We start from the raw sequence: 24357 nt of genomic DNA, 5'->3' as shown, positions 1-24357 counted from the left end.
GGGTACAAATAGTTTTAGGAGGTAGTAATCAAAATATTTACAACAGTATTCATTACATTAGTATTGATTCTATAATGATGATGATGATTACTTATCCATTTTAACATACCTCCCTTATATCATTGATCTTTTCCTTATATTTCCCTGTTTCTAACTCCTGTTTTTATCAGCTAACCATTCATATTTATTTATTTATTTATTTATTTATTTATTTATTTATTTATTTATTTATTTATCAAATTTCTATACCGCCCTACTCCCGAAGGACTCAGGGCGGTGAACAGCCAAGATAAAATACAGATAATACAAATATTAAAAAATCCCTTAAAATTATTAAATATTTCGGCCGAAACACAGATTAAAACACCCAATTTATAAAATCACAAATTAAAAATTTAAAAAATTTAAAAGATGGGAGTTAGGCCAGGCCAGCTTGCTGAAATAGAAAAGTTTTGAGAGCACGGCGAAACGTGCGCAGGTCCGGGATCTTCCGTATCTCTGGGGGGAGCTCGTTCCAGATGGTAGGTGCCCCCACAGAGAAGGCTCTCCCCCTGGGGGCCGCCAGTCGACACTGTTTGGCCGACGGCACCCTGAGGAGCCCCTCTCTATGGGAGCGTACTGGTCGGTGAGAGGCTATTGGTAGCAGAAGGCGGTCTCGTAGATACCCCGGTCCGATGCCATGGAGCGCTCTAAAGGTGGTAACCAAAACCTTGAAGACCACCGGGAGCCAGTGCAGCTCGTGCAGGAGGGGGGTCACATGGGAGCGCCACGTCGCTCCCATAACCACCCACGCGGCCGCATTTTGGACCAGCTGGAGCCTCCGGGTGCTCCTCAAGGGGAGCCCCATGTAGAGAGCATTGCAGTAGTCCAAGCGGGAAGTAACGAGGGCATGAGTGACCGTATTTAACGAGTCCCGATCCAGAAAGGGACGCAACTGGCGAATCAGGCGGACCTGATAAAAAGTCCCCCTGGCCACGGCCGTCATGTGCTCTTCTAAAGACAGCCGTGAGTCCAGGAGGACACCCAAGTTGCGAACCCTCTCCGTGGAGGCCAGTGACTCGCCCCCAATAGTCAGTGATGGCACCAACTGACTATATCGGGATGTCGGAAACCACAGCCACTCGGTCTTGGATGGGTTGAGCCTGAGTCTGTTTCTCCCCATCCAGATCCGCAAGGCCTCCAGGCACCGGGACATCACTTCAAGGGCATCATTGGGGTAGTCCGGGGTGGAGATGTACAGCTGAGTATCATCAGCGTACTGGTGGTACTTCACCCCGAAACCACGGATGATCTCACCCAGCGGCTTCACATAAATGTTGAACAGAAGGGGCGAGAGGACCGACCCTTGTGGCACCCCACATACAAGGGGCCTCGGGGTCGACCTCTGCCCCCCTGTCAACACAGACTGCGACCGGTCAGAGAGAAAGGAGGAGAACCACCGTAGCACGGTGCCCCCCACCCCTAACTCCTCTAGCCGGTGCAGCATGATACCATGGTCAATGGTATCAAAAGCCGCTGAGAGGTCTAATAGGACCAGGACAGAGGAACAGCCCCTGTCCCAAGCCCTCCAGAGATCATCAACCAACGCGACCAATGCCATTTCCGTGCTGTACCCAGGCCTGAAGCCCGACTGGAACGGATCCAGATACGACAATTCATCCAGGTACTGGGGGAGCTGTCGCGCTACCACACTCTCAACAACCTTCGCAACGAAGCGAAGGTTGGAGACTGGACGATAATTTGCCAACACTGCTGGGTCCAGGGAAGGTTTCTTGAGGAGAGGCCTCACCACCACCTCTTTCAAGGCGGCAGGGAAGACACCCTCACTCAAGGAAGCATTTATAATCCCCTGGAGCCAGCCTCGTGTAACCTCCCGAGAGGCCAGCACCAACCAGGAGGGACACGGATCCAGTAAACATGTGACTGCGCTCAGTCTGCCCAGTATCCTGTCCACGTCTTCGGGCGTCACAGAATCAAACTCTTCCCAGATAATACTCACAAGACCTGCCTCTGTCCTCCCCGCTGAATCTACCCAGTCAGAGTCCAGATGTTCCCGAATCTGAACGATTTTGTCATACAGATACTGTACAAAATCCTCGGCTCTACCCTCCAAGGGGTCCTCCCGCGCTTCCTGGTGGAGCAGGGAGCGGGTCACCCTAAACAGGGCGGCCAGGCGATTATCTGATGACGCAATAAGAGTGGCAAAATAGTTATACTTCGCCACTTTTATCGCCACCAGGTAGGTCTTAATATGAGACCTTACCAGTGTTCGGTCAGATTCAGAATGGCTGGCCCTCCAACCACTCTCCAGGCGTCTTTTCCGGCGCTTCATCTCCCTCAGCTCCTCGGTGAACCAAGGAACCAGGCGAGATCGATGCTGGGTCAGAGGCCGCAAAGGCACGACCCGATCCAAAGCTCCAGCGGCCGCCCTATCCCAGGCGGCCACCAGCTCCTCAGTCGAGCCATGTGCCAGAGCCTCAGGAAATGGCCCAAGCTCCATCTGGAACCTATCAGGATCCATCAGGCGCCTGGGGCGGTACCACCTCAATGGTTCCACCTCCCTGCGGCGGGGTGCGGCGGTTCGAAGGTCAAAGCGAAGGAGGGAGTGATCTGACAAGGGCTTGATATCCCCTATCTCAAGATCACTCGACCACTGACTAGAGACAAAAACCAGGTCTAGCGTGTTTCCCCCCGTGTGAGTAGGGCCATGAACTAACTGGGTTAGGTCCATGGCCGTCATGGAAGCCATGAACTCCCGAGCCACCTCAGACGCCTCACCGACGGATGGCAGGTTAAAATCCCCCATGACCATAATAAGCCTGGGGGTGTCAACCGCCACCGCGGCTATAACGTTGAGCAGCTCGGGCAGGGCTGCCGTCACTTGGCAGGGAGCCAGGTACGTAACCAGCACACCCATCTGCACCCCATGACCCCACTTCACAAGGAGGGACTCACAACCAGCCGTCTGAGGAACAGTGACGTCCCTCGGACCAAGACCTTCTCTAATGACAACCGCCACTCCCCCGCTCCTCCCCTGTGTCCTCGGCTGATGGAAACCGGGTGGGCACATCTCAACGAGGGGGACCCCCCCTCCTGGCCCAACCAGGTCTCCGTAATACCCGCCAGGTCCGCTCCCCCCTCCTGAACAAGATCACAAATGAGGGGGGCTTTATTTACCACGGACCGGGCGTTGCACAGCATCAGTCGTAGGCCCAGGGCCTGAGGGTCTGTGCAACCTGGGGAACGAGGGGAGCATTGGAGGCCGGAGCGCGCCACCGCTTGGCGCCAGCGGGCGCGCACTCCCACAACCTGATGTGGCCCCCTGCTCCCGCCATATCTGCCCCTCCCACCCACAGTACTGATGTAATGACCATCCATAACACAAGCTCTAACCCACTCCTTGACCCCGGTTCCCGCATCTCTAGTGCCGTGCTCTTCAGCCGGCTCTGGCCTCCTCCCCGACAGTTTCTCCCCCAAACCCACCGAACCCACCCCCCTCCCAGAAACCTTTAAAACCTTATCTAAAAATTTCCCCAAAAAACCCCACAACCCCCTCCTCGCCGCATGCCACCTCTCGGGATTCCAAAATCCGTCATCAAGGTAGGCCCTCGATAGTGAGGAGGGCCAAACCTGCGAGAGGGGGGAGTCTCGCAGCGCAAGCAGGTCAGCAGCCGTAAACATCGCACAAAACAGAGATGGAGAGTCAACTGGTCAGGGCTTCACCAGATCATCCAATAATACTGGGTCAAAGTAGATCTTCATATCAGGAGCTGGTTCACTGCCCTCTCACGATAGTGAAAGGGGCCAGTGACATCCCCCCACGTCTGGAGGATAATTATCCCAGTCACCCTCTCACAGTGACTGGGGCAGATGACACCGACAATAAAGTCACAATAGTCCATCCTTTCATCTGGCGGATGACAAACAGCCCCCTCAGCACCTGCACACCATTTTGCCCAGTTCTCCTCCAGTTCGGGGTTGCACAAGAAGCCAGCAATTTGTAAAGTTATTAAAGACGATGATAATCCCACAGGCACAAGTTCTTCCCTGGGGCGAAAGTAGGGATAGCAGACAAAAAAAACCAGTCCAAGGGTGGGTGGCCATCAAAGGCCAACACCCACACATACCTGGGGGAAGAAGGGGGGGAGGAGAAGCCACCCGAGGCGACCGATAGAGCCCTGGTCAGCCTCCCGCCTCTCCCGTCCCAAGACTCCCCCAAATCCCCAGTCTCAGCTCTGATGACAAACAAACCCCGGATAACAGGGGTCAAGGCTCAAAAAAGAGCAGATGGTAATCCTGAGGGCAGGCAAGGCTTTCCGTATTCCCCCATCCACCTGCTGCAAGTTCTTTCCTCAGCCGGATGATCCGTGGCTGCCATTGCCTTCCGCCGCCGCCGCCGCCGCCACCACCGCCGGTCAAACAGTATTCAGTTTCTTTCTTTTCCTTAATTGTAAGTGTTAGCCTGTCCATTTCTGCATATTCTAGTATTTTTTAATCACATTTTCATCTGTAGGGATCTCTTCACTTTTCCATTGTTGTAAAAATACAATTCTAGCTGCAGTCAATTCATTCTTAAGGACTCAAGACTGCTACACCAGAAAGAGCCATGTCTTCATTTTTAAGAATCCTGTAAGGCAGTGGCACATCTGATCATCAAAGATGACAGCTTGGCTCACTGCTTAATATATTTCATTGTAGAACCGACAGTAACAAGACTATTCATCTATTTGAGCTCTCTTTACCAGAAAAGTTTATGTTGATAGAGGGAACACTAAAGCACAGTAAATTTTATCGTTTTCTGCAGAAATGATTATAAGACAACCAAATGTTCTTATCTTTATCTGAAAAATTAGTTGTATTAAATAAAATTGATAAGAAAACAAGTCAACCAGTGTTGTTGATTTTTTGAGGCAGTTGGGAGCTCATGAAAGTTAAAAAACAGTTTATGACATTTGGCTTAAAATAATCATACATTCCAGCCATAAAAACTGATGCTGTGGCTCTTAGAATAGCCCTGTTTCAAATTATGGGGCTAGGAAAAAGGTGGATAAAACAAATCGCCACTGTATTTGCCATGTTTATATGAATGAGATTTCCTCCATTTAGCAGATGATTAAAAATACATTTTTACAGGGTGAAGACTTTGCAAAGTGGAAGGCACAATTTGAGGAAGTTCCCAGTTTGCTTACTGAAGCAGAAAAAAAGGCCTGGATTGGAAAATTAAAAGGTGTCTCACTAAGCTCTGATGCATTTTTCCCTTTTAGGGATAATGTAGATAGAGCAAATCAGGTAAGATAGTGACATTGTGATCTTTTGTTCAAGTCACATAATTTATTTTATTTATTTTTATTTTATTTTTAAATTTATATACCGCCCTTCTCCCGAAGGACTCAGGGGAGTGAACAGCCAAAACACAAAATACAAAATTTAAAAGCAATTTAAAATAAATTAAATAATTTGGCCCAACAGTTTAAATACCCCATTAAAATTAAAATTAAAATTAAACAATTTAAAAAACTTAAAAATTAGGCCAGCCTGGCTTGGTGAAATAAGAAAGTCTTTAAGGCCTGGCGAAAAGTTCGTAAGTCTGGGATCGTCTATATATCTGGGGGGAGCTCCTTCCAGAGGGCAGGTGCTCCCACAGAGAAAGCTCTCCCCCTGGGGGCCGCCAATCGACATTGTTTGACCGATGGCACCCCGAGGAGCCCCTCTCTGTGGGAGGCTCTCGGTAGCAGAAGGCGGTCTCATAGATATCCAGGTCCTAAGCCATGGAGCGCTCTAAAGGTGATAACCAACACCTTGAATCGCACCCGAAAGACCACCGGAAGCCAGTGCAGCTCGCGCAGGAGAAGTGTTACATGGGAGCGCCATGACGCTCCCATAATCACCCGCCCGGCCGCATTCTGGACCAGTTGGAGCCTCTGGGTGCTCTTCAAGGGGAGCCCCATGTAGAGAGCATTACAGTAGTCCAGGCGGGACGTGACGAGGGCATGAGTGACCATACGCAAGGCATCCCAATCCAGAAAGGGACACAACTGGTAGATCAGACAAACCTGATAAAAAGCCCCCCTGGCCACAGCCATCATATGCTCTTCTAAAGACAGCCGTGCATCCAGGAGGACACCCAAGTTGCGAGCCCTCTCCACGGGGGCCAATGACTCTCCCCCGATAGTCAGAGATGGCACCAACTGACTATATCAGGACGCCGGAAACCACAGCCACTCGGTCTTGGATGGGTTGAGCTTGAGCCTGTTTCTCCCTATCCAGACCCGCACGGCCTCCAGACACCGGGGACATCATAAAAAATAAAAGATGTTCTTGTTTAATCAACTACCCATACTCTAATGGAAATGTTTGGCTCTTTGAAACATACTTAAAGCAGCAAGCAAGCTAGATTACCACACTGGGGTGATTGTCGACAAGCGTTAATTAGAGAATGATCCGTAAGATGTAGCTCAGGCTGATACCTACATTGCTTCCTGCAATTCCAAATCAGGCTCCCTTAATAGTCTTTCTTTTGGCAATTTAGCACTAACACAAAATACAAGCTTCATTTCATCTGCTGAATTTCCAAATTCACAGTTCCTTGGTTAACTAACTTAAAACATTAGTGAAGTTTAAAAAAAAAACCATGTTTCCAACTTGGATTACACCCCTCAAAAGAAATGAAAAAAAAAGTCTTGTTAGTAATTGCCAGTTCAATAAATCAGGACTCACTCCAAAACAGGAGTTTCTTCTACCATGAATTGCAAAAGAAGAACTTGAGAGTCCTCTGACCTTTTAATCATATGCTGAGTCTGCTCTAGAAAGCCAGAAGTTATTCCCATCTTCTCCAGTGCCATGTAAGGCCTCCTGAGAAGAATAAAGGTGATGAAGGCAGGAGTGGCATGCAACTTTCCATTACGAATACATCCTATGCTTACTTTCTGTGACGATTTCTACTTCCCCTTTATTCACTGACCACTGAGTTTTTCTAATTAGTCTGAGCTCAGCAATCTGTAGCCACTTTTGACATTTTGTTATTCTTGGCAAGACAGCCCACAGAAGCAAACCACACAGTTTGTTCAGGGTACCTCTCTACAATCTTCCGACTCCATCTTTTAATCAAGACCAGTGGGAGTTACCCTTAAAGTAAAAGTAACAGAAGTGTATCACAGATACACCCTTAACTTAGATTTTGCCTCAGGTGTTGGGATAGGCAGTCTGGATATAATTAGGATTGAAATCACTCATTTGTAATGTTCCTACCATTTTGGAGAGAAATATGTAGGACTAGGAAACATTTCCTCTGAAATTATGGAATGCAGTGGGATGTTATGGGCAATTGACATGATTGCTGCCAGTGCCCTTCACCAATGCTGAGTTTTTGCTAGTACTGCAATCAAGAAAGCAAAGAGGTTAATGTCTAGAATGCTACTGAGGTTGAATGAAACATCTAGGTTATTGCACTTGCTCTATTACAATAAGGGCGATAAAAAGGACTTTCTTAAGGTTTCATTGCATTCTCAAGTAACAAATCTACAGAGCTTTTAAAAATTACAGGCAGATTAGTATTATACCCAACAAATAACCCACTGTTATATGATATGCAGAGATTTGCAAGACATACCAAAGTCAAATAATCCATAATTAAGTGCTGCCATTGTTTCAGATCCAAATGGAGTGTTTGTCTAGTCTTGTAGGAAGTCTAAATTTTTTAAGCTGAGGATCCAGACTGCAGATGTTGACTCTTGCCCAATAATAGTTATCTTGGCCAATTAAGCTATCTAGAAGAGGGGGTTGAATGCTTCATTGCATTAGCAATAGCAATAAGACTTGTATACCGTTTCACTGCTTTACAACCCTCTCTAAATGATTTTACAGAATCTGCATATTGCCCCCAACAATCTGGGTCCTCATTTTACCTACCTGGGAAGGATGGAAGGCTGAGTCAATCTGGAGCCTGGTGTGATTTGAACGGCCAAATTGCAGGCAGCTGACAGTCAGCAGAAGTAGTCTGCAGTACTGCATTCTAACCATTATAACCAATTTATATTGGTTGCAGTGACTCAGTTTTATGTGATCCTCTTCTGAGATCTGACAAGCAGTCAGTGGGGAAGCCAGATTCACTTAATAACCATTTACTAACTTAACAATTGAAGTGATTCACTTCACAGCTGTGTTTTCCTTTCTCAGAGTGGAGTCCAGTTCATTGTTTCCCCGTCTGGTTCTACTGCTGACCAAGTTGTGATTGAAGCCTGTGATGAACTGGGAATAACTCTTATTCATACCAACCTTCGCCTATTTCACCACTGATATTTAAAAATCAGTATTTTTGAAGCATATTCTTTACACAATCTGCTAAATTCTACATATGTTGAGAGTATTAAAATAAGATAAAAATTATGAAAATTTCTTGAAAAATAAAAGTGCAAAACTATCAATAGTGAATTTGAATTCTTTAAGAACTTGGCATGGATGTGGTTTCCATCAGCACATAAAATCATTTACTGCTTTTTATCATTCTCAGCTAAGGATTGTACATACTGGAAATTTGTTTTTAAATTAGTGAACCTGACTGAGATGTTCATTAACAATAGAATGGAAGTTTGTCCTGAAAACGATTCCATGTAGATACAAATATGATTATTTCTGGATGGAACAATTGTGCAGAGAAAGCAGCGTAAAGAGGATGTTGGCATCACTTTAGTATTATTTGTAGATGTATCCATCTCATCTGAAATTGGTGCCAGAAAACTACAGGGATTTGTCCAAGACAGTTCCTCAAGTCTACACTAACCTGAAGGCACACACACAAACACAAAAAAACCCTCTCATTAAGCCGAGCTGTATGATGGGAGCCTTTTTGTGTGTGTGTGTGTGTGTGTCAGCATACATTTTGACAGTGGGATACATAGTGATAGTACTTGGAAAAAGAATTGTTTGTATGTTGTATTAATTTTTTTGTCTTGCTTTTAAAATCTCCATTGTGCATTCTTGTCCTTTGACTAGTTAAAACAATGTTTTAATAAATGTTTTAATGAATAGCTAATACTTTGGAAGATGAACTCAAGATCCAGAAGCACTTTGACAGAGTTGAATACTGGACCTTAAGTAATAAGATGCAGTTCAGTGGTAAGAAAAGTAAGTTCCTGTACTTAGGCAGGAAAAACCAAATGCGTAAGTACAGAATAGATGGTACCTGGCTGAACAGTATTTGTGACAGGGATTTATGTGTCATAGTGGGCCATTACATATGTATAAGCCAGCAATGTGCTGCAACTTCCCCAAAAGCCAGTGCAATCCCAAACTGCATCAACAGAGGGATAGTATCAAGATCACAAGAAGTGATAGTACTGCTTTATATTGCACTTTGAATACTGCATTCATTTCACCACAATACAAAAATGTTGAGATCCTGGAAAGAGTGCAGAAAAGCTACAAAGATGATCTGGAGACTAAACCATGCGTTGAATGGTTGAGGGAGTTAGGTATGATTAACCTATCAAAGAGAAGGATTGGGGGGACATAACTCTCTTCCGGTATTTGAGGGGCTGCCACTAATAGACTTACCGTATTTTTCGGAGTATAAGACGCACCGGAGCATAAGATGCACCTACCTTTTTTGGTTGTTTTTTTTTAAAAAGATTTTTTTTTTATTTTTAGACAAACACACATACAAACATACAATGTATTTTCTTTGAACAGAGTATTTGGCTGGTTCACAAATTTAAACAGTTTTTAGTCATTTCAATTAAATTTACAATTTCTATATTTCCTTTTTGCCATATTTATTCATCTATTTTTTAAAAAAAACCAACATTACTCTTCATTCTCATCTCTAATCTTAATCAAATTCAATTTTCCCTTTCTATTCTATATTATACCCCTTCCCATTGTCATCTGTTTTTATATCCATCCTCACATTGGTTAATTATTTAATATTACAATTGTTTAATACAAATTCAACATTTTTATATAAATCAATTAGTTATAACTATCTTTTTTGTATATTAATCGATATGAACATGAATATTTCAATTATTTCCATGCAATCCAATTTCTTATAATCAATTAATTATATTTACCAATAATAATAAACCAAATAATCTCCCCCATATATTCCTCCAAACCACAACTTAACCATTTCTGTTTTCACAATATACAATTTGTAGGGAAACAATAATAAAGATAGAATATAAAATACTGATATACTAGATTTAGTAAAAGCTTGTTATTCTGTAATCATTAGGTTCCTGTAACATATATATTGTGCTTTTATATTTGTATCACATACATTATTCCTTTCTATTTGTAACAATGTTACAAACATTGTTATTAGGCCTCTGAACTGTATCTGGTATTTGTCAAACGTATGTCCCTGCCATTTGACCTGAACTCATATCAATCTCTGTGCCATTTAAAAGCATGGTACGTATCTCTTGGAACTACAGCCATCAACAAAGGGATAATTTACACCTCAGCCCTAATTTATGTTTGATCTGATAAGATCCTGTCTTCCAGAGCCAGGGGCTAAATGGCCAATTAAGTAAACAAAGAAATGCTTAAGATAAGACTAATTGGAAGTTTAGATTCCTTTGCAGGGCAACAAAGAATACACAAACATAAATTAGGGGGCCAGAGTTGGGGATTTAACTGGTGTTTTAAAGGTATAAAAAGAGGTTACATCTTATCTGAAGGTGTGAGCCCTCCCATATACATATCTCTTTGTATGTGTTTGGAATGCTTTTACCCAGCCTTTTGTCTTTGATCAAAGATTAAATGTTGATTCTTATTCAAGCCTCCGTTTAAGTCTTTCTTTTTGGTTCACTGAGGGCTTAAGCGTACAGCCGGACATTACAAATTAATAGTATCTCAATTATTACAATTCCCTAGTTAAATAGAGCTTTTTTTCTTTTGTGTTTTAAAATCTTGAACTCTCCTTTTTTGCCCTAAATTTCCCATTGTTTGCACCTACCTTTTTTGGTGAGCAAAAAGAAAAAAAAAATCTCTCTGCCTCATTTTGTCATGTTGCAGCAGAGCCTGCTTTACTTTCAGTTTCGTTTTTTTCAGCGCAGCTAGGGGGAAAAAAATCTGTTCCAGCACTCTTTGCATCTAGCAGCAGAGCCCTGCACAAAACAGCTGAGAGCAAATCAGCTGAGAATCGGGAGGCCGATCTAATCAACTTGTGCTAATTAAACCTATGCTGAAGCTGAAAGGGGCTGTTTTTTCTTGCTGTTTGCTTGCAAGGAGGTAACTGCTGGGAGGCACAGACCAAAGGGTGGGGGCCAGTGGGTGGGCAGGGCTATATTCGGTGTATAAGACGCACCTAAATTTTCACCCCTTTTTGGGGGATAAAAAGGTGTGTCTTATACTCCGAAAAATACAGTATTTTTTAAGGCACCAGAGGGCAGATAAAAAGTAATGAGTAGAAGCTTGTTAAAGATTCAACCTACAAGTAATGAGAAATTTTCTGACAGATCAATGGAAAAACTTGCCTCCTGGATTGTGGTTGCTCCATCACTGGACGTTTTAAAAAATAGACTGGGCAACCATTTGACTAGGATGGTATAAGGCTTCTGAAGCTTTGAGCAGGTGGATTGGACTAGAAGATGGGCCCCTTCCAGCCCTATGATTCTGATTGTTAAGACTTTGAATCTTTGCTTGGTTTTGGAATTCTTAATATTGTCCCCTCAAAACTGCTTCCTCCCTTTCCACTAGTACAAAGACCCAGGAATTTATCGGAACATCACTCCATCTGCTTTCTCAACTCCAGATATTGGATTACCATCAGAGATGGTGTTGTATACTTTGGCGTCCCACACTCCTGCTTTCCCAGTAGCCTAAATGATTTACTAGGAAGAAACTTGGGGTGGAGATCTAAAATTCACTCCTTTTTCCCATCACAATCTGAGCTGTAAAGGTAGTCCTTACGATAGTTGGGACATACGATAGTTGGGACCAGAATTTTTGCTGTTAAGCAAGATGGTTGTTAAGTGTGTGATGCCCAATTTTATGACATTTTTTGCACAGTCAAGTGAATCACTGCAGTTGTTAAGTGAATCATGCAATTGTTTAGTGACTTCAGCTTCCTCTATTGACTTTGCTTGTAAAAAGCTGGTTGGGAAGTCCACTTGTGATCACACGAGTATTGCAGCTGTTGTAAATACATGCTGGATGCCAAGTGCCCCACATTTGATTGTGTGACTATGGGGATGGTACAATGGTCATAAGCGTGAGGACTGGTCATCAGTCACTGCACCTATTGCATTGTCTGTAGTGATGAAATGCTTCAAGAGATTGGTTCTCCAACACCTTAGGACATGCCTTCCACCGGACTTTAACAAATATCAGTTTGCCTACAGGGGGAATAGGTTGACAGACTACACCATAGCTACTGCTTTACATTCTGTAGCGAACCATCTGGAGAAACCTGGGAACTATGTCAGGATGCTTTTCATACACTATAGCTCGGCCTTCAATACCATCTGCTGAGCATCCTTATTGAAAAGTTGACTGACTTGGATTTTCCCTCTTCCATCTGGATCAAAGACTTTCTGAGGGACCGGCCACAAAAGGCTTGGGTCTGCCATATCCACCCCCCTGAAGCTTAGCACTGGCTCCCCACAGGGCTGTGGGGAGCCAGGCTGTGGGCTCAGCCCCTACCTGTATTCACTGTACACGATTGTGTATCGTCTGACCCATCCACTGTGATTAAGTTTGCAGATGACCCCACTATATTGGGTCTTATTACAAGTGGAGATGAAACAGCGTACAAGGGGAGATTCAAAAACTATCCACATGGTGGTTAAAAAACAACCTCCACCTGAACATCAACAAGACCAAGGAGATGGTGCTGGACTTCCAGAGGAAGAGAGGAACCTGCCCCACTTTACATTGAGGGGGGCTATGTAGAGAGAGTTACCTCCTTTAAATTCCTGGGAGTCCATCTCAGCGAAGACCTCACTGGAAAAACAACACGATCCAGGTGGCCAGGAAGACCCAAGAGACTCCATTTCCTTAGGGTCTTGTGTAAAAATGGGGTGGAACAACTACTCCTTTTACTGGTCCACAATAGAAAGCATCTTAACTTATTGCATCATAGTATGGCATGCCAGTCTGATGGCCACGGATAGAAAAACATTAGAGGGTGGTAAGCACAGCACAAAACATCGTGGGCTGTCCCAATACCACTAGATGAGATCGCTAGGGCTCGTTGCCTTAGAAGAGTGAGGAAAATTCTCAGGGACGACTCTCACCCTGGTCATCACTTCTTTACCTTCCTACCATTGGGAAGGAGATATAGAAGTATACCCAACAGCACAAACAGGCTGAAGAACAGTTTTTATCCGTGGGCTGTCAGACTCCTGAATGAGAAATAACATAACTATGATGGACTGCAGGGCTGGCGCAATGTGTAACATGTTCACACTGGTGCAGTATGACTGGGTGTTTTGTTAATATGATTTATTGGGTTAGGAATTTTCTGTCTTCACTATGAGTTGTATTGTGTTGTGGGGGTGCACTGAGGGAGCTCAACCAATCTCATTGTACATATGTTGTGCACTGACAATAAAGATTTGAAATTTGAAATTGTAAATTGAGGTCCATCTGCAGTCCTCTCCTGTTGTAGATAACCAGGCTAAGCTCGAGGGAGGGGTCAAACGTCATGAGTCTCAAGTCCCCTCAAGAGAGAGCCAAGTCCAGTCCACCTTGAATTCCATTAATTCTTTATCTACTGCCAATTTGCTTTGACAATAATACAGATTCTTGCAATTAATATTCATTTGAACTGCCTGATTTTCCTGATTTCTCACGCCTTACACTTGTGTAGACCAGTCAGATGCAGCTATGTACTGTAAATTGGGTAGGATATACAGTATGTACGAAACACAAGATCTCAAATCTGTACCCCCCTTTCAGTCAATCAAACCCTGTAGCCTGACCTGCTGATGGTGAGAGTCCAGAAAATGTTTGATTTTCCCTCACCTTACACAGAAATGGGAAAGGATACTGAAACATTGTAGGCAACTTCTCCAATTTGATATATTCCTCCCAACAGATACTTGCACTAATCTCCCCTCCATCTCTAAATGTCTTTATATCAAACTGAGAAGGTGCTTTCGACTGAGCATTGACATGTACACTGTTCCCGTCAAGGTCTCTCTTAAAGAGACCTGTGTGTTTGCCTTCATAACTGCACAGTAGACTCAAGCTCTTGAAGGCTGCTCGCAACCAAGAAAGAAAGGTGGTTGTAGTCACAGTCACATCTAGTGCAACAAAAAGGGCTAGGTTACAGAATCTTGGGTACTGGATATTTATACTTTTATCTCCCATTTATAGGTAAATAGAATAGCCCTATCCCATCTATGATCCCAGGAGTCTAATAATTCCTAATTATTTACTTAGAGACATTTACTTTTCCATTCTGGATGGACCATCCTATGCGGATGGACCAAAATGTGGATGTTTAAAAAGACAAGTTAAAACTTCCACTCTGGTAGAAAGCTCACCGGGCAGTAATGGGGCAATAATCCATTATCAATCTAATTTCTTTTGGAGCTTTAATTTGGAGAAAAAAATACATAGGGAATTAAAGAATTTAGCAAACTTTCTATGGCTAACTATAATGCCTAATATCAGTTCTCTTTAGTTCTATTCTGTTTCTATGGGCTGCTAAGTATAACAGTGGTGGTGTCAGAAGTGATTACAGATTGCTGAGCTCAGATTAATTAGAAAAAAAATCAGACAATAGTTCAAAAAACGCAATTTGGTGAAATCTTTTATTAAAAGAATTGTCTCTCACAGCAGAAAGCTTTGGCACTTAAGAGTATAAAAAATAATCACTGACCATAATTATACCAATTTTTTCTGTCAACAGTATACTAAATGTCTTTAATGTATTTTTTTGTAGAAAAATATAAAGACATTTAGAGATGGAGGGGAGAGGTATAGAAGTAAATTGATGTTGATAAATAACAGTACGAGATACATATATACTGCTAGGGGAAAAATAGGATCATTTATAAAGATTAAGGCTGTGCATATTATAAATATCACAGTAATAGGGTATGTAGTTCCTATTGGTGCCTGCATGGTTAGCAGAACATATTTCTTTCTTAGATTTTCATTTGAATATTCAGTATTTCTCTCATGGGCCCAGCGGTGTTTACAAATTGCTGAGCGTTTATTATTATTATTGCTTTAAGGAAAATATGGAACAATATTTAAAAACTTTGAGAAAAGAATGGACAGCATATCTGCTTCCTTGTTGAAAAGAAGATTTGAAATGCACCACGACTGGTCTCCTTTGGACAAGCTGTGAACTGAGCAAAAGTGGAGAAGGTGCAGCTGTTGTAAGGCTATCAGGCCTGGGATAGGAAAATCTAGATGACCACCAGAGGGCAGAAAAGAATCTAAAGTGTTTGTATCTCTGCTACAAACTTGTGGTCATCCAGATTTTATGAAGCCTAAATATGATAGCTGAATGCTTTCGTTACCACAAGATAAGATAGATCTGCTTTCTCGTAGCAGCATTTATAGTGAGAGTCTTGGCTGTAACCTGTTTTTGCTTGATGTTAAAATCTTGAAACTTAATCTCCATGTCGGTTCTGTGCATCTGAGTGTAGATGTAAGGGATAGAAGCATTCAATTGGACAATGGATATTCTGCTGGAGGAAACATGGATAAATATAATTAGTCATAATGTTAAAAGGCAGCAAGTATCTTACTGAAAGTGTGGATAACCTGAACAACATTTATACTGCAGGCTTTTCATGAAAAATCTTTAAATGATCATTCGATTTCAGAAGAAAAATTCAGTGTGTTTCACGATCTGCAACAACCTGAGATTAGATCAAAATACATATGACATTATAGGATGTAAATTCTGCCCTTCTGTACTTAGATCCTGATGTTTTGCCCAAATACATAATCACAGACTTTGCTTTTTTAATGCACATTTTATCACCTGACACCTAAAGACACATATGCTAATGTGCTAATGCTTAGGACTCCATGGAAAAGTACTTTGCATTTGTTTTATATTTTGTTTAAGCCTTACCTTTTCTAGTTTATATTACTGTAATTCTATCATGTAGAATACAAACAGATCCATATAATTTACCAAAGAAAGTGAAATTACTTGATATCTAACATACCTATTTTTTCCTAATATTTTCCCACAACTGCAGTGTCCACTTTTTTGGATAAATCAAGTGTTGGGACAGGAATTGACCTATCTATGACTTGCCCAAAGTCACCCAGCTGGCTTTCATTTTTAAGGCAGGATTAGAACTCACCATCTCCTTGTTTCTAGCCTGGTTCCTTAAACACTAGATCAAACTGCTTTTAGTTGAATTCTAATACAACTATCTTTCAAGTATTTGTCTCCTCCTCCAAGTAAAAAATCTTGAAATCTTAAATATAATTGTAATCTATGACAGGCAAAAGCTGCCAGATTATACAACAGTTTACTTACTAATGTGTAATTCCTGTAAGTCAGGGGTGTCAAACTCAATTTCATTGGGTTGTGTTTGACCTCGGGGGTGGGGGGGGGGGCATGGCCAGTTTGATGTCACTTATGACGGAGGCACCTGTGGTGGCCCGAGCACTCTGCCAGCAAAAACAGGCTCCCGAGCTCAGTTTTCGGCTGCAACAGCCTCCTTGCAACCCTCTGCCAGCAAAAACAGAGCTGGGGTGGGCTGCATGTGGCCCTCCCGAGCTCCATTTTCACTGGTAGAGGCACCACGGGCTGGTCCTTCACGGATTACAGGGCCGCCCCGCAAGCCAGCTCTAAGCACCCTGTAGGCTGGATCTGGCCCACGGGCCTTGAGTTTGACACTCCTGCTATAAATCATGTTAGGAAGCTGTGAAATTTGCTTTAGAATATATGCTCCAGTATTTTGGCAATGGATAAGGCAAAGGGACTCTGAGCACCAAAGGCAGAATTTCATATTTATTCTTATACAGTAAAACATTCCCATTTCACAGAAGGCAAATGGGTGAAATTGTGAGAAAAAAACACACAGTAAGATATTCACTCATCATCCAAGGACAAAATATGCAAACATAGAGCCTGCAGAATCATAAAATCCAATTAGTAGAAAAATACTTCATTCTTAGTATTGATTAAAATTTAAGAGCCACAAATGAACCTGTAGAAGGCAAATGTTCACTTACGGTGTTTGTGCTTTGTTGCTCTCTCTGTGAATAGGTTTGACTAGGAGAACCATCAGATGCACCAGGTCTACGGCAATTGTCACAACGCCAGCCCTGTACAAATTTTTAAAAAAATCAAAACCTGAATGTTCTTGAGGGTATTTTCAAATGTTGTTGGACTTCACCTCCTTTTTGACCTGGGTCTTTGGGCTAGGAGCCTTGGTAAAAATTCCAAAAGCATTTTTTAAAAAAATTGATTTATATGCCGCCTTTCTCTGGGGGCTCAGGGCGGCTTACAATGCGTTAAGCAATAGCCTTCATACTTTTATATATTTATACAAAGTCAGTTTATTGCCCCCACAAATTGGGTCCTCAATTTACCTACCTTAGAAAGGATGGAAGGCTGAGTCAACCTTTTGACTCACTTTTTTCCTCATTTGAGGAACAGAAAGTAACCTGCTTTCATGTCCAGATTTAAAGGAAGTGGCTATACAATGGATTATGGAAATAATATAATTTCAACAACTCCAAGATAAGCAGATTTAATTTAAAGTTTTTATAGCTGCCCACTCAAATATGTTTTATGGGCTGTTCTTATTACACGTTGCTGCAAATGACAATTTATAAAAATAATGGAGTTTTTATGTATATACATATCTTATAAAATAACATACTTTTTATTTTTTCCATTATCACTTGATAATTTTATCTGATTTACCACTTCTCATATAGGTGAAACTCGAAAAATTAGAATATCGTGCAAAAGTTCATTTATTTCAGTAATGCAACTTAAAAGGTGAAACTAATATATGAGATAGACTCATTACATTCAAAGCGAGATAGTTCAAGCCTTGATTTGTCATAATTTTGATGATTATGGTTTACAGCTCATGAAAACCCCAAATTCACAATCTCAGAAAATTAGAATATTACATGAAATCAATAAAACAAGGATTGTACATAGAACAATATCGGACCTCTGAAAAGTATAAGCATGCATATGTACTCAGTACTTGGTTTGGGCCCCTTTTGCATCAATTACTGCCTCAATGCGGCGTGGCATGGATGCTATCAGCCTGTGGCACTGCTGAGGTGTTATGGAAGACCAGGATGCTTCAATAGCGGTCTTCAACCACAGTAATCCCATGGTCATTGAACCAGGTTTTGGTACTTTTGGCAGTGTGGGCAGGTGCCAAGTCCTGCTGCAAAATGAAGTCAGCATCCCCATAAAGCTCGTCTGCGGAAGAAAGCATGAAGTGCTCCAAAATCTCCTGGTAGACCCGTTGACCCTGGACTTAATGAAGCACAGTGGATCAACACCAGCAGATGACATGGCTCCCCAAATCAACACAGACTGTGGAAACTTCACACTGGACTTCAAGCATCTTGCAGTGTGTGCCTCTTCGTTCTTCCTCCAGACTCTGGGTCCTTGTTTCCAAATGAGATGCAAATGTTGCTCTCATCAGAAAAGAGGACTTTGGACCACTGAGCAACAGACCAGTTCTTTTTTTCTTTAGCCCAGGTAAGACGCTTCTGACGTTCGTTGTTCAGGAGCGGCTTGACAAGAGGAATACAACATTTGAAACCCATGTCCAGGATCCGTCTGTGTGTGGTGGCTCTTGATGCACTGACTCCAGCCTCAGTACACTCCTTGTGAAAGTCCCCAACACTTTTGAATGGCCTTTTCATGACAATCCGCTCCAGGCTGCGGTCATCCCTGCTGCTTGTGCACCTTTTTCTTCCACACTTTTCCCTTCCACATAACTTTCTATTAATGTGCTTTGATACAGCACTTTGGGAACATCCAACTTCTTTTGCAATTACCTTTTGAGACTTTCCCACCTTATGGAGGGTGTCAATGATGGTTTTCTGCACAACTGTCAGGTCAGCAGTCTTTCCCATGACTGTGATTCCCACTGAACCAGACTGAGAGACCATTTAAAGGCTCAGGAACCCTTTGCAGGTGTTATGGCTTAATTAGCTGATTAGAGTGGGACACTTTGAGCCTAGAATATTGAACCTTTTCACAATATTCTAATTTTCTGAGATTGTGAATTTGGGGTTTTCATGAGCTATAAGCCATAATCATCAAAATTATGACAAATCAAGGCTTGAACTTTCTCGCTTTGCATGTAATGAGTCTATCTCATATATTAGTTTCACCTTTTAAGTTGCATTACTGAAATAAATGAACTTTTGCACGATATTCTAATTTTTCGAGTTTCACCTGTAGGTCTGTTTTGAAGATAGTCACTCTGTGAATACGAATATTTTTATGTACCAGATCAATTTAATTACTTGGCTGGTTTCTACTACTACTACTACTACTACTACTACTACTACTACTACTACACACACACACACACACACACACACACAATCAAATATATCTAAAATTTAAAACTGACATCTTTTAAATTGATTCAGAGCAGTCATTTTAAGTGCCTTCAGCAGGAGCACAAGATTATAAAAACTGTCTGGTTAAATAAACAAAAAACATGACACAGAATGGAAATACCTACCTGTTGTCCTCCGTAGCAAGTACATGAGCAGATGGCCCCAAGATATTCTTTCTGCCACTGCTCTCCTACATGATACATCTTGCCATCGTCATAACAAGTTGCTTCATCTGCAATCAATTAATAAATCTTTCAAAAATTGGAGGACTACCAATGCTTTGTTAACTGATGCATGCATTATCATTCATTTGTCCAACATCTGCATGATAAAATTGCTCAGATTCAGGAAGGCCTTTACTCTGACTGGGTAGGTTCAGATGGGGTGATGGAGGTGGGTCCTGAGAGTGTTATCTGGGAGGAGTTTGACGCTGTGACTCCCGATGATGTGGACACGATTTTGGGGAGACTTAGTGTGGCCACATGTTTACTGGACCCGTGTCCCTCCTGGTTGGTACTGGCTTCCCGGGAGGTTACACGAGGCTGGCTCCAGGGTGTTATCAACGCTTCGCTGAGTGAGGGCCATTTCCCCGCTGCCTTGAAAGTCCCTGGATCCGGCAATATTGGCCAACTACCGTCCTGTCTCCAACCTTCGCTTCATGGCGAAGGTTGTTGAGAGTGTGGTTGTGCGACAGTTCCCACAATTCCTGGAGGAAACATCTTATCTAGATCCGTTCCAGTCGGGTTTCAGGTCTGGGCACAGCATGGAAACGGCATTGGTGGCGTTGGTGGATGATCTCTGGAGGGCTCGGGACAGGGGTTGCTCCTCTGTTCTGGTCCTGTTAGATCTCTCAGCGGCTTTTGATACCATCGACCATGGTATCATGCTGCACTGGCTGGAAGAGTTGGGGGTGGGAGGCACCGTGTTGCAGTGGTTCTCCTCCTTTCTCTCCGACCGGTCGCAGTTTGTGTTGGCAGGGGGGCAGAGGTCGACCTCGAGGCCTCTCATCTGTGGAGTGCCGCAGGGATCGGTCCTCTCGCCCCTTCTGTTCAACATTTATGTAAAGCCGCTGGGCGAGATCATCCGTGGCTTCGGGGTGAGATACCACCAGTACGCTGATGACACCCAGCTGTACATCTCCACCCCAGGCCACCCCAATGATGCCCTTGAAGTGATGTCCCAGTGCCTGGAGGCTGTGCGGATCTGGATGGGGAGGAACAGGCTCAAGCTCAACCCTTCCAAGACTGAGTGGCTGTGGCTCCCGGCATCCCGATATAGTCAGTTGACTCCATCACTGACTATTGGGGGCGAGTCTTTGGCCCCCACAGAAAGGGCTCGCAATCTGGGAGTCCTCCTGGATATGCAGCTGTCCTTGGAGGAACATCTGACAGCTGTAACCAGGGGGACCTTTTGTCAGGTTCGCCTGATTCGCCAGTTGCGGCCCTTTCTTGATCGGGATTCCCTGTGCACAGTCACTCATGCCCTCGTCACCTCTCGCCTTGACTACTGCAACGCTCTCTACATGGGGCTCCCCTTGAAGAGCACCCGGAGGCTCCAACTGGTCCAGAATGCAGCAGCGTGGGTAGTGATGGGAGCAGCATGGCGCTCCCATGTAACACCGCTCCTGCGCGAGCTGCACTGGCTCCCAGTGGTCTTCCGGGTGCTGGTTATCACCTTTAAAGCGCTCCATGGCATCGGGCCTAGCTATCTTCGAGACCGCCTGCTGCTACCGACGACCTCCCATCGTCCCGTGCGCTCCCACAGAGAGGGCCTCCTCAGGGTGCCATCAGCCAATCAATGTAGGCTGGTGACCCCCAGGGGGAGGGCCTTCTCTGTGGGGGCACCTACCCTCTGGAATCAGTTGCCCCCAGAGATAAGGAGAATCCAAGACCTTAGTGCCTTCCGCCGTGCCCTTAAAACCCACTTTTTCCAGCAAGCCGGACTGGTTTAAGAAGAAATTTTAAATGTTTTAATTGGTTTGTATTTTTAATTTTGGGCCAAATTTATATATATTTTAATTGTTTTTAATATTTGTATTTTATGTTTTTTACTTCTGGCTGTACACCACCCTGAGTCCTCAGGGAGAAGGGCGGTATATAAATTTAAAATAAATAAATAAATAAATAAATAAATTATCTCCAATACTAGTTTCATCCTAAAATACTGCCAAAATATTCTTAAATTCTATTGCTTTCTAGTATCAGCACATTTTTGCAGATTCTTTTCCCTCCATGATTATCTATGAAGAAAACATTTCATAGCATAGAGTTGAAAATAATTACAGAAATCATTGAATCCATCCCCTGCTCAGTTTGAAAATATCTAGCAAAAAACTCATCACTTCATGTGGAGCCTGTTCTACTGGCCGATAGTTCACACTGTTCCTTTTTATGCCTAACCTGAATCTCCTCCCTTGTAGCTTGAACCCATTGGTCCTAGCCTTGCCCTTTAGAGTGAGAAAGAAGTTCCCTCCCTCTTAAAAAGTTAGAGGGAAAAGAAAAGCCAATTCTCAAACTCTTCAAGTTTGTCAATAGTGTCCAGTCCGGTACTCCAGAACCATATGTGGATCTCAAAATTCCTCCAATCCTGATTGCATCTACCTTTCAGAAAGGGCCCTAGTCCACAATTTACAGGCCAAGTGGCAGTCTTTAGCATGTCATTAAAAAATTGGGAATCTGCATTCCATAAAAATGTTGTATTCCTGCTGCAATTCAAGGGTGAAGGAACTGTAGTCCCATAATGGCTGGGAGGATAGTTGTAGGGACACTAGCAGTGTATCAGAGCATGAACTGCTGATTGGGTGTTCTTCTATTACAGTAGGGATTGTTTTCTAACTTTTTATATTTAACTATTTGAATTCTGAAAAATAATCTATATATTTCTATTTAATATACTGTAGGTAGTCCTTGAATTACAAACGAAATGGAGCCTGCCCATTTCATTCATAACAAGAGGATTCGTAGGTGTAAATTGCATATTTTGAATGCGATCACTCCCTCCTTTCACCCACACATTAGCTAATTGAATGCAAGGCTCGTTAAATGCACATGAGGTATCTCGGGGTGGGGAAGGCCATGGGGGGCTTAGTGATAAAATAGGCCACCTGCTTCAGACTACCCAAGGCCTCCTCCAACCCACTGAGATACTTCATTCTCCCTCCCCTGGGGTCCCTACAATTGCTCTCCCCACATTTTGCCATGCTGGGTCACTTACCTTATGAAAATCTGTCTCTCCAGCCTGTTTCTTTGCCTGCTCCCTCCTTACTTGTCGGCAAAGCACTTGATGAAGCCTTTGGCGACAAAACAAGGCGCAGAGGGCCACATGCACCCTTCCAGGCCTCCTTACTCCCCACTAAAGTGCTTGATGAAGGCTTTGATGACAAGAAAGGAGGTGCAGAGGGCAATGCATGCCCTTCCGGACCTTCTTTCTCACCACCAAACCACTTGAGGATTGCGTCCCTGTAGGCTTCAGCAGCCCTTTGCAAAAAGCCTTTGTCAGTAGGAACAGAGCTTTGGAGGGACACGCCTGCTTGTCCCAAGCTCTTCTGGTGTCGACAAAGGCTTTTTGCAAAGGGCTGCTGAAGCCTACATGGATGCAATCTCCCGGCAGCCTTCGGCAAGGAAATGGCAAATGGAGGGAAGGCCTGAAGGACCTCTGTTTGCAAATGCCCAGGCCTCAATTCACAGGGAATAGAGGCCTAAAGTCCAAGATCACGTGAGATCAGTAGCATGAGATCTTGCATGATCTCATGGTATGTTTAGGCCTCTGTTCTCTATGAATGCACTGAAACCCTGAAGCAAGCAAAAAAACCTGTGACAGACCCGGTCGGGGTGGGGTGGGGGTGGAATAGGCAGGGCAAATGTTACAAAGCCTCAGCATCATTTGTAAGGGCGAACAACTGCCGTGGTGCTGCAACATTTGTAATTTCGGGACTTGTTCGCAAACGCTAGGGCGCGTTTATCACGTAACTTCAAACGTTCGCTAAGGGAACACTCGTAATTCAGGGATTACCTGTACAACATAAGTTAGAGACACTATTCATGAAAAATACATACGAGGGTCACACTTGAATTCTCCTTTTCCATTTCCAAGGCAAGTGCAGCTCATCATCTGGCCATTCTCTCCATGCCTATCCCACTTCTCACCGATCTTATAGTTCATCCCATTGTCATGACACCACTCTGAATGCAACAAAATAATAGTTGGAAGTTGAATGATCTGCAATTGCAGTAGCTTTTAATACAAGTTGATTATTGTACTGCCTGTCCCCCGAAACGGATGTATTGGTGATAGGAAACTACACAGAGCAACATCTTAGTTGAGAAAGTAAGAGCTCTGCTCCAGGGCCATTGAAATGAAATAGCAACTTAATCATAGTTGGCATCTTAAGAAAGCCTCACCGGCTCAAGGTTGACTCAGCCTTCCATTTTTACGAGGTTGGTAAAAGGGAACTCAGACTGTTGGGTGCAATATGCTGACTCTGTAAACCACTTAGACTTAGTGAGCATTGTAAAGTACTATGAGGCAGGATATGTCTATTGCTATTTATTATCAACATTTCAAACATTTCCTACCTTTCCAAATCTGAATTCTTGCTCTATGGTCAAGGTAACTTAGTAGTTGTGTTGAAGGACCTTGATTCAATGATCAGTGTCTTTGGATGCACAATGCCTAGAAAATCACAGTTTAACCCCCAGAGCAGCTCCTTCCAGTGAGCTTAATGATTCAATGTGGATAAGATTCCCACTATGACCTCTACTCAAATGTGTAGCAATTTACATATCCACATCCCAGGGTCAGCCAAAATTTCTTCCTAAAATT

The 24357-nt window shown here is 43.3% G+C and overlaps 2 protein-coding genes across 8 annotated transcripts in view; one reads left to right on the top strand and one right to left on the bottom strand.

Annotated features, from left to right (window-relative positions):
• Positions 1–8423, top strand: part of ATIC (5-aminoimidazole-4-carboxamide ribonucleotide formyltransferase/IMP cyclohydrolase) — an 85219-nt gene extending 76796 nt beyond the window's left edge. Inside the window, exons 15-16 of the mRNA XM_070933191.1 lie at positions 5134–5289; positions 8176–8423. Of these exons, the coding sequence (XP_070789292.1) occupies positions 5134–5289; positions 8176–8295 (276 nt within the window). The 3' untranslated portion in view covers positions 8296–8423. The remainder of the gene's footprint in view (positions 1–5133; positions 5290–8175) is intronic.
• A 6310-nt stretch (positions 8424–14733) lies between these two features.
• FN1 (fibronectin 1) overlaps positions 14734–24357 on the bottom strand; it is a 222038-nt gene continuing 212414 nt past the window's right edge. For 4 of the 7 annotated variants that reach the window (XM_070933183.1, XM_070933185.1, XM_070933188.1 and 1 more), the window contains 4 exons: positions 23592–23717; positions 19662–19768; positions 17161–17253; positions 14735–15650 (listed from right to left, as the gene is read on the bottom strand). In XM_070933183.1, the coding sequence (XP_070789284.1) occupies positions 15573–15650; positions 17161–17253; positions 19662–19768; positions 23592–23717 (404 nt within the window). In that variant the 3' untranslated portion in view covers positions 14735–15572. Of the gene's footprint in view, positions 15651–17160; positions 17254–19661; positions 19769–23591; positions 23718–24357 lie in introns of all 7 variants that reach the window. The other 3 variants (XM_070933190.1, XM_070933184.1, XM_070933189.1) reach the window with 3 other exon arrangements.

The sequence above is a fragment of the Pituophis catenifer genome, unplaced genomic scaffold (assembly GCF_029215685.1).
Source record: "Pituophis catenifer annectens isolate HBS135680 unplaced genomic scaffold, rPitCat1.0.hap2 SCAF_1, whole genome shotgun sequence".
Classification (NCBI taxonomy): Eukaryota; Metazoa; Chordata; class Lepidosauria; order Squamata; family Colubridae; genus Pituophis; species Pituophis catenifer.
The sequence above is the reverse complement of the archived record's forward strand: the minus strand, read 5'-3'. Positions and strand labels throughout refer to the sequence as shown.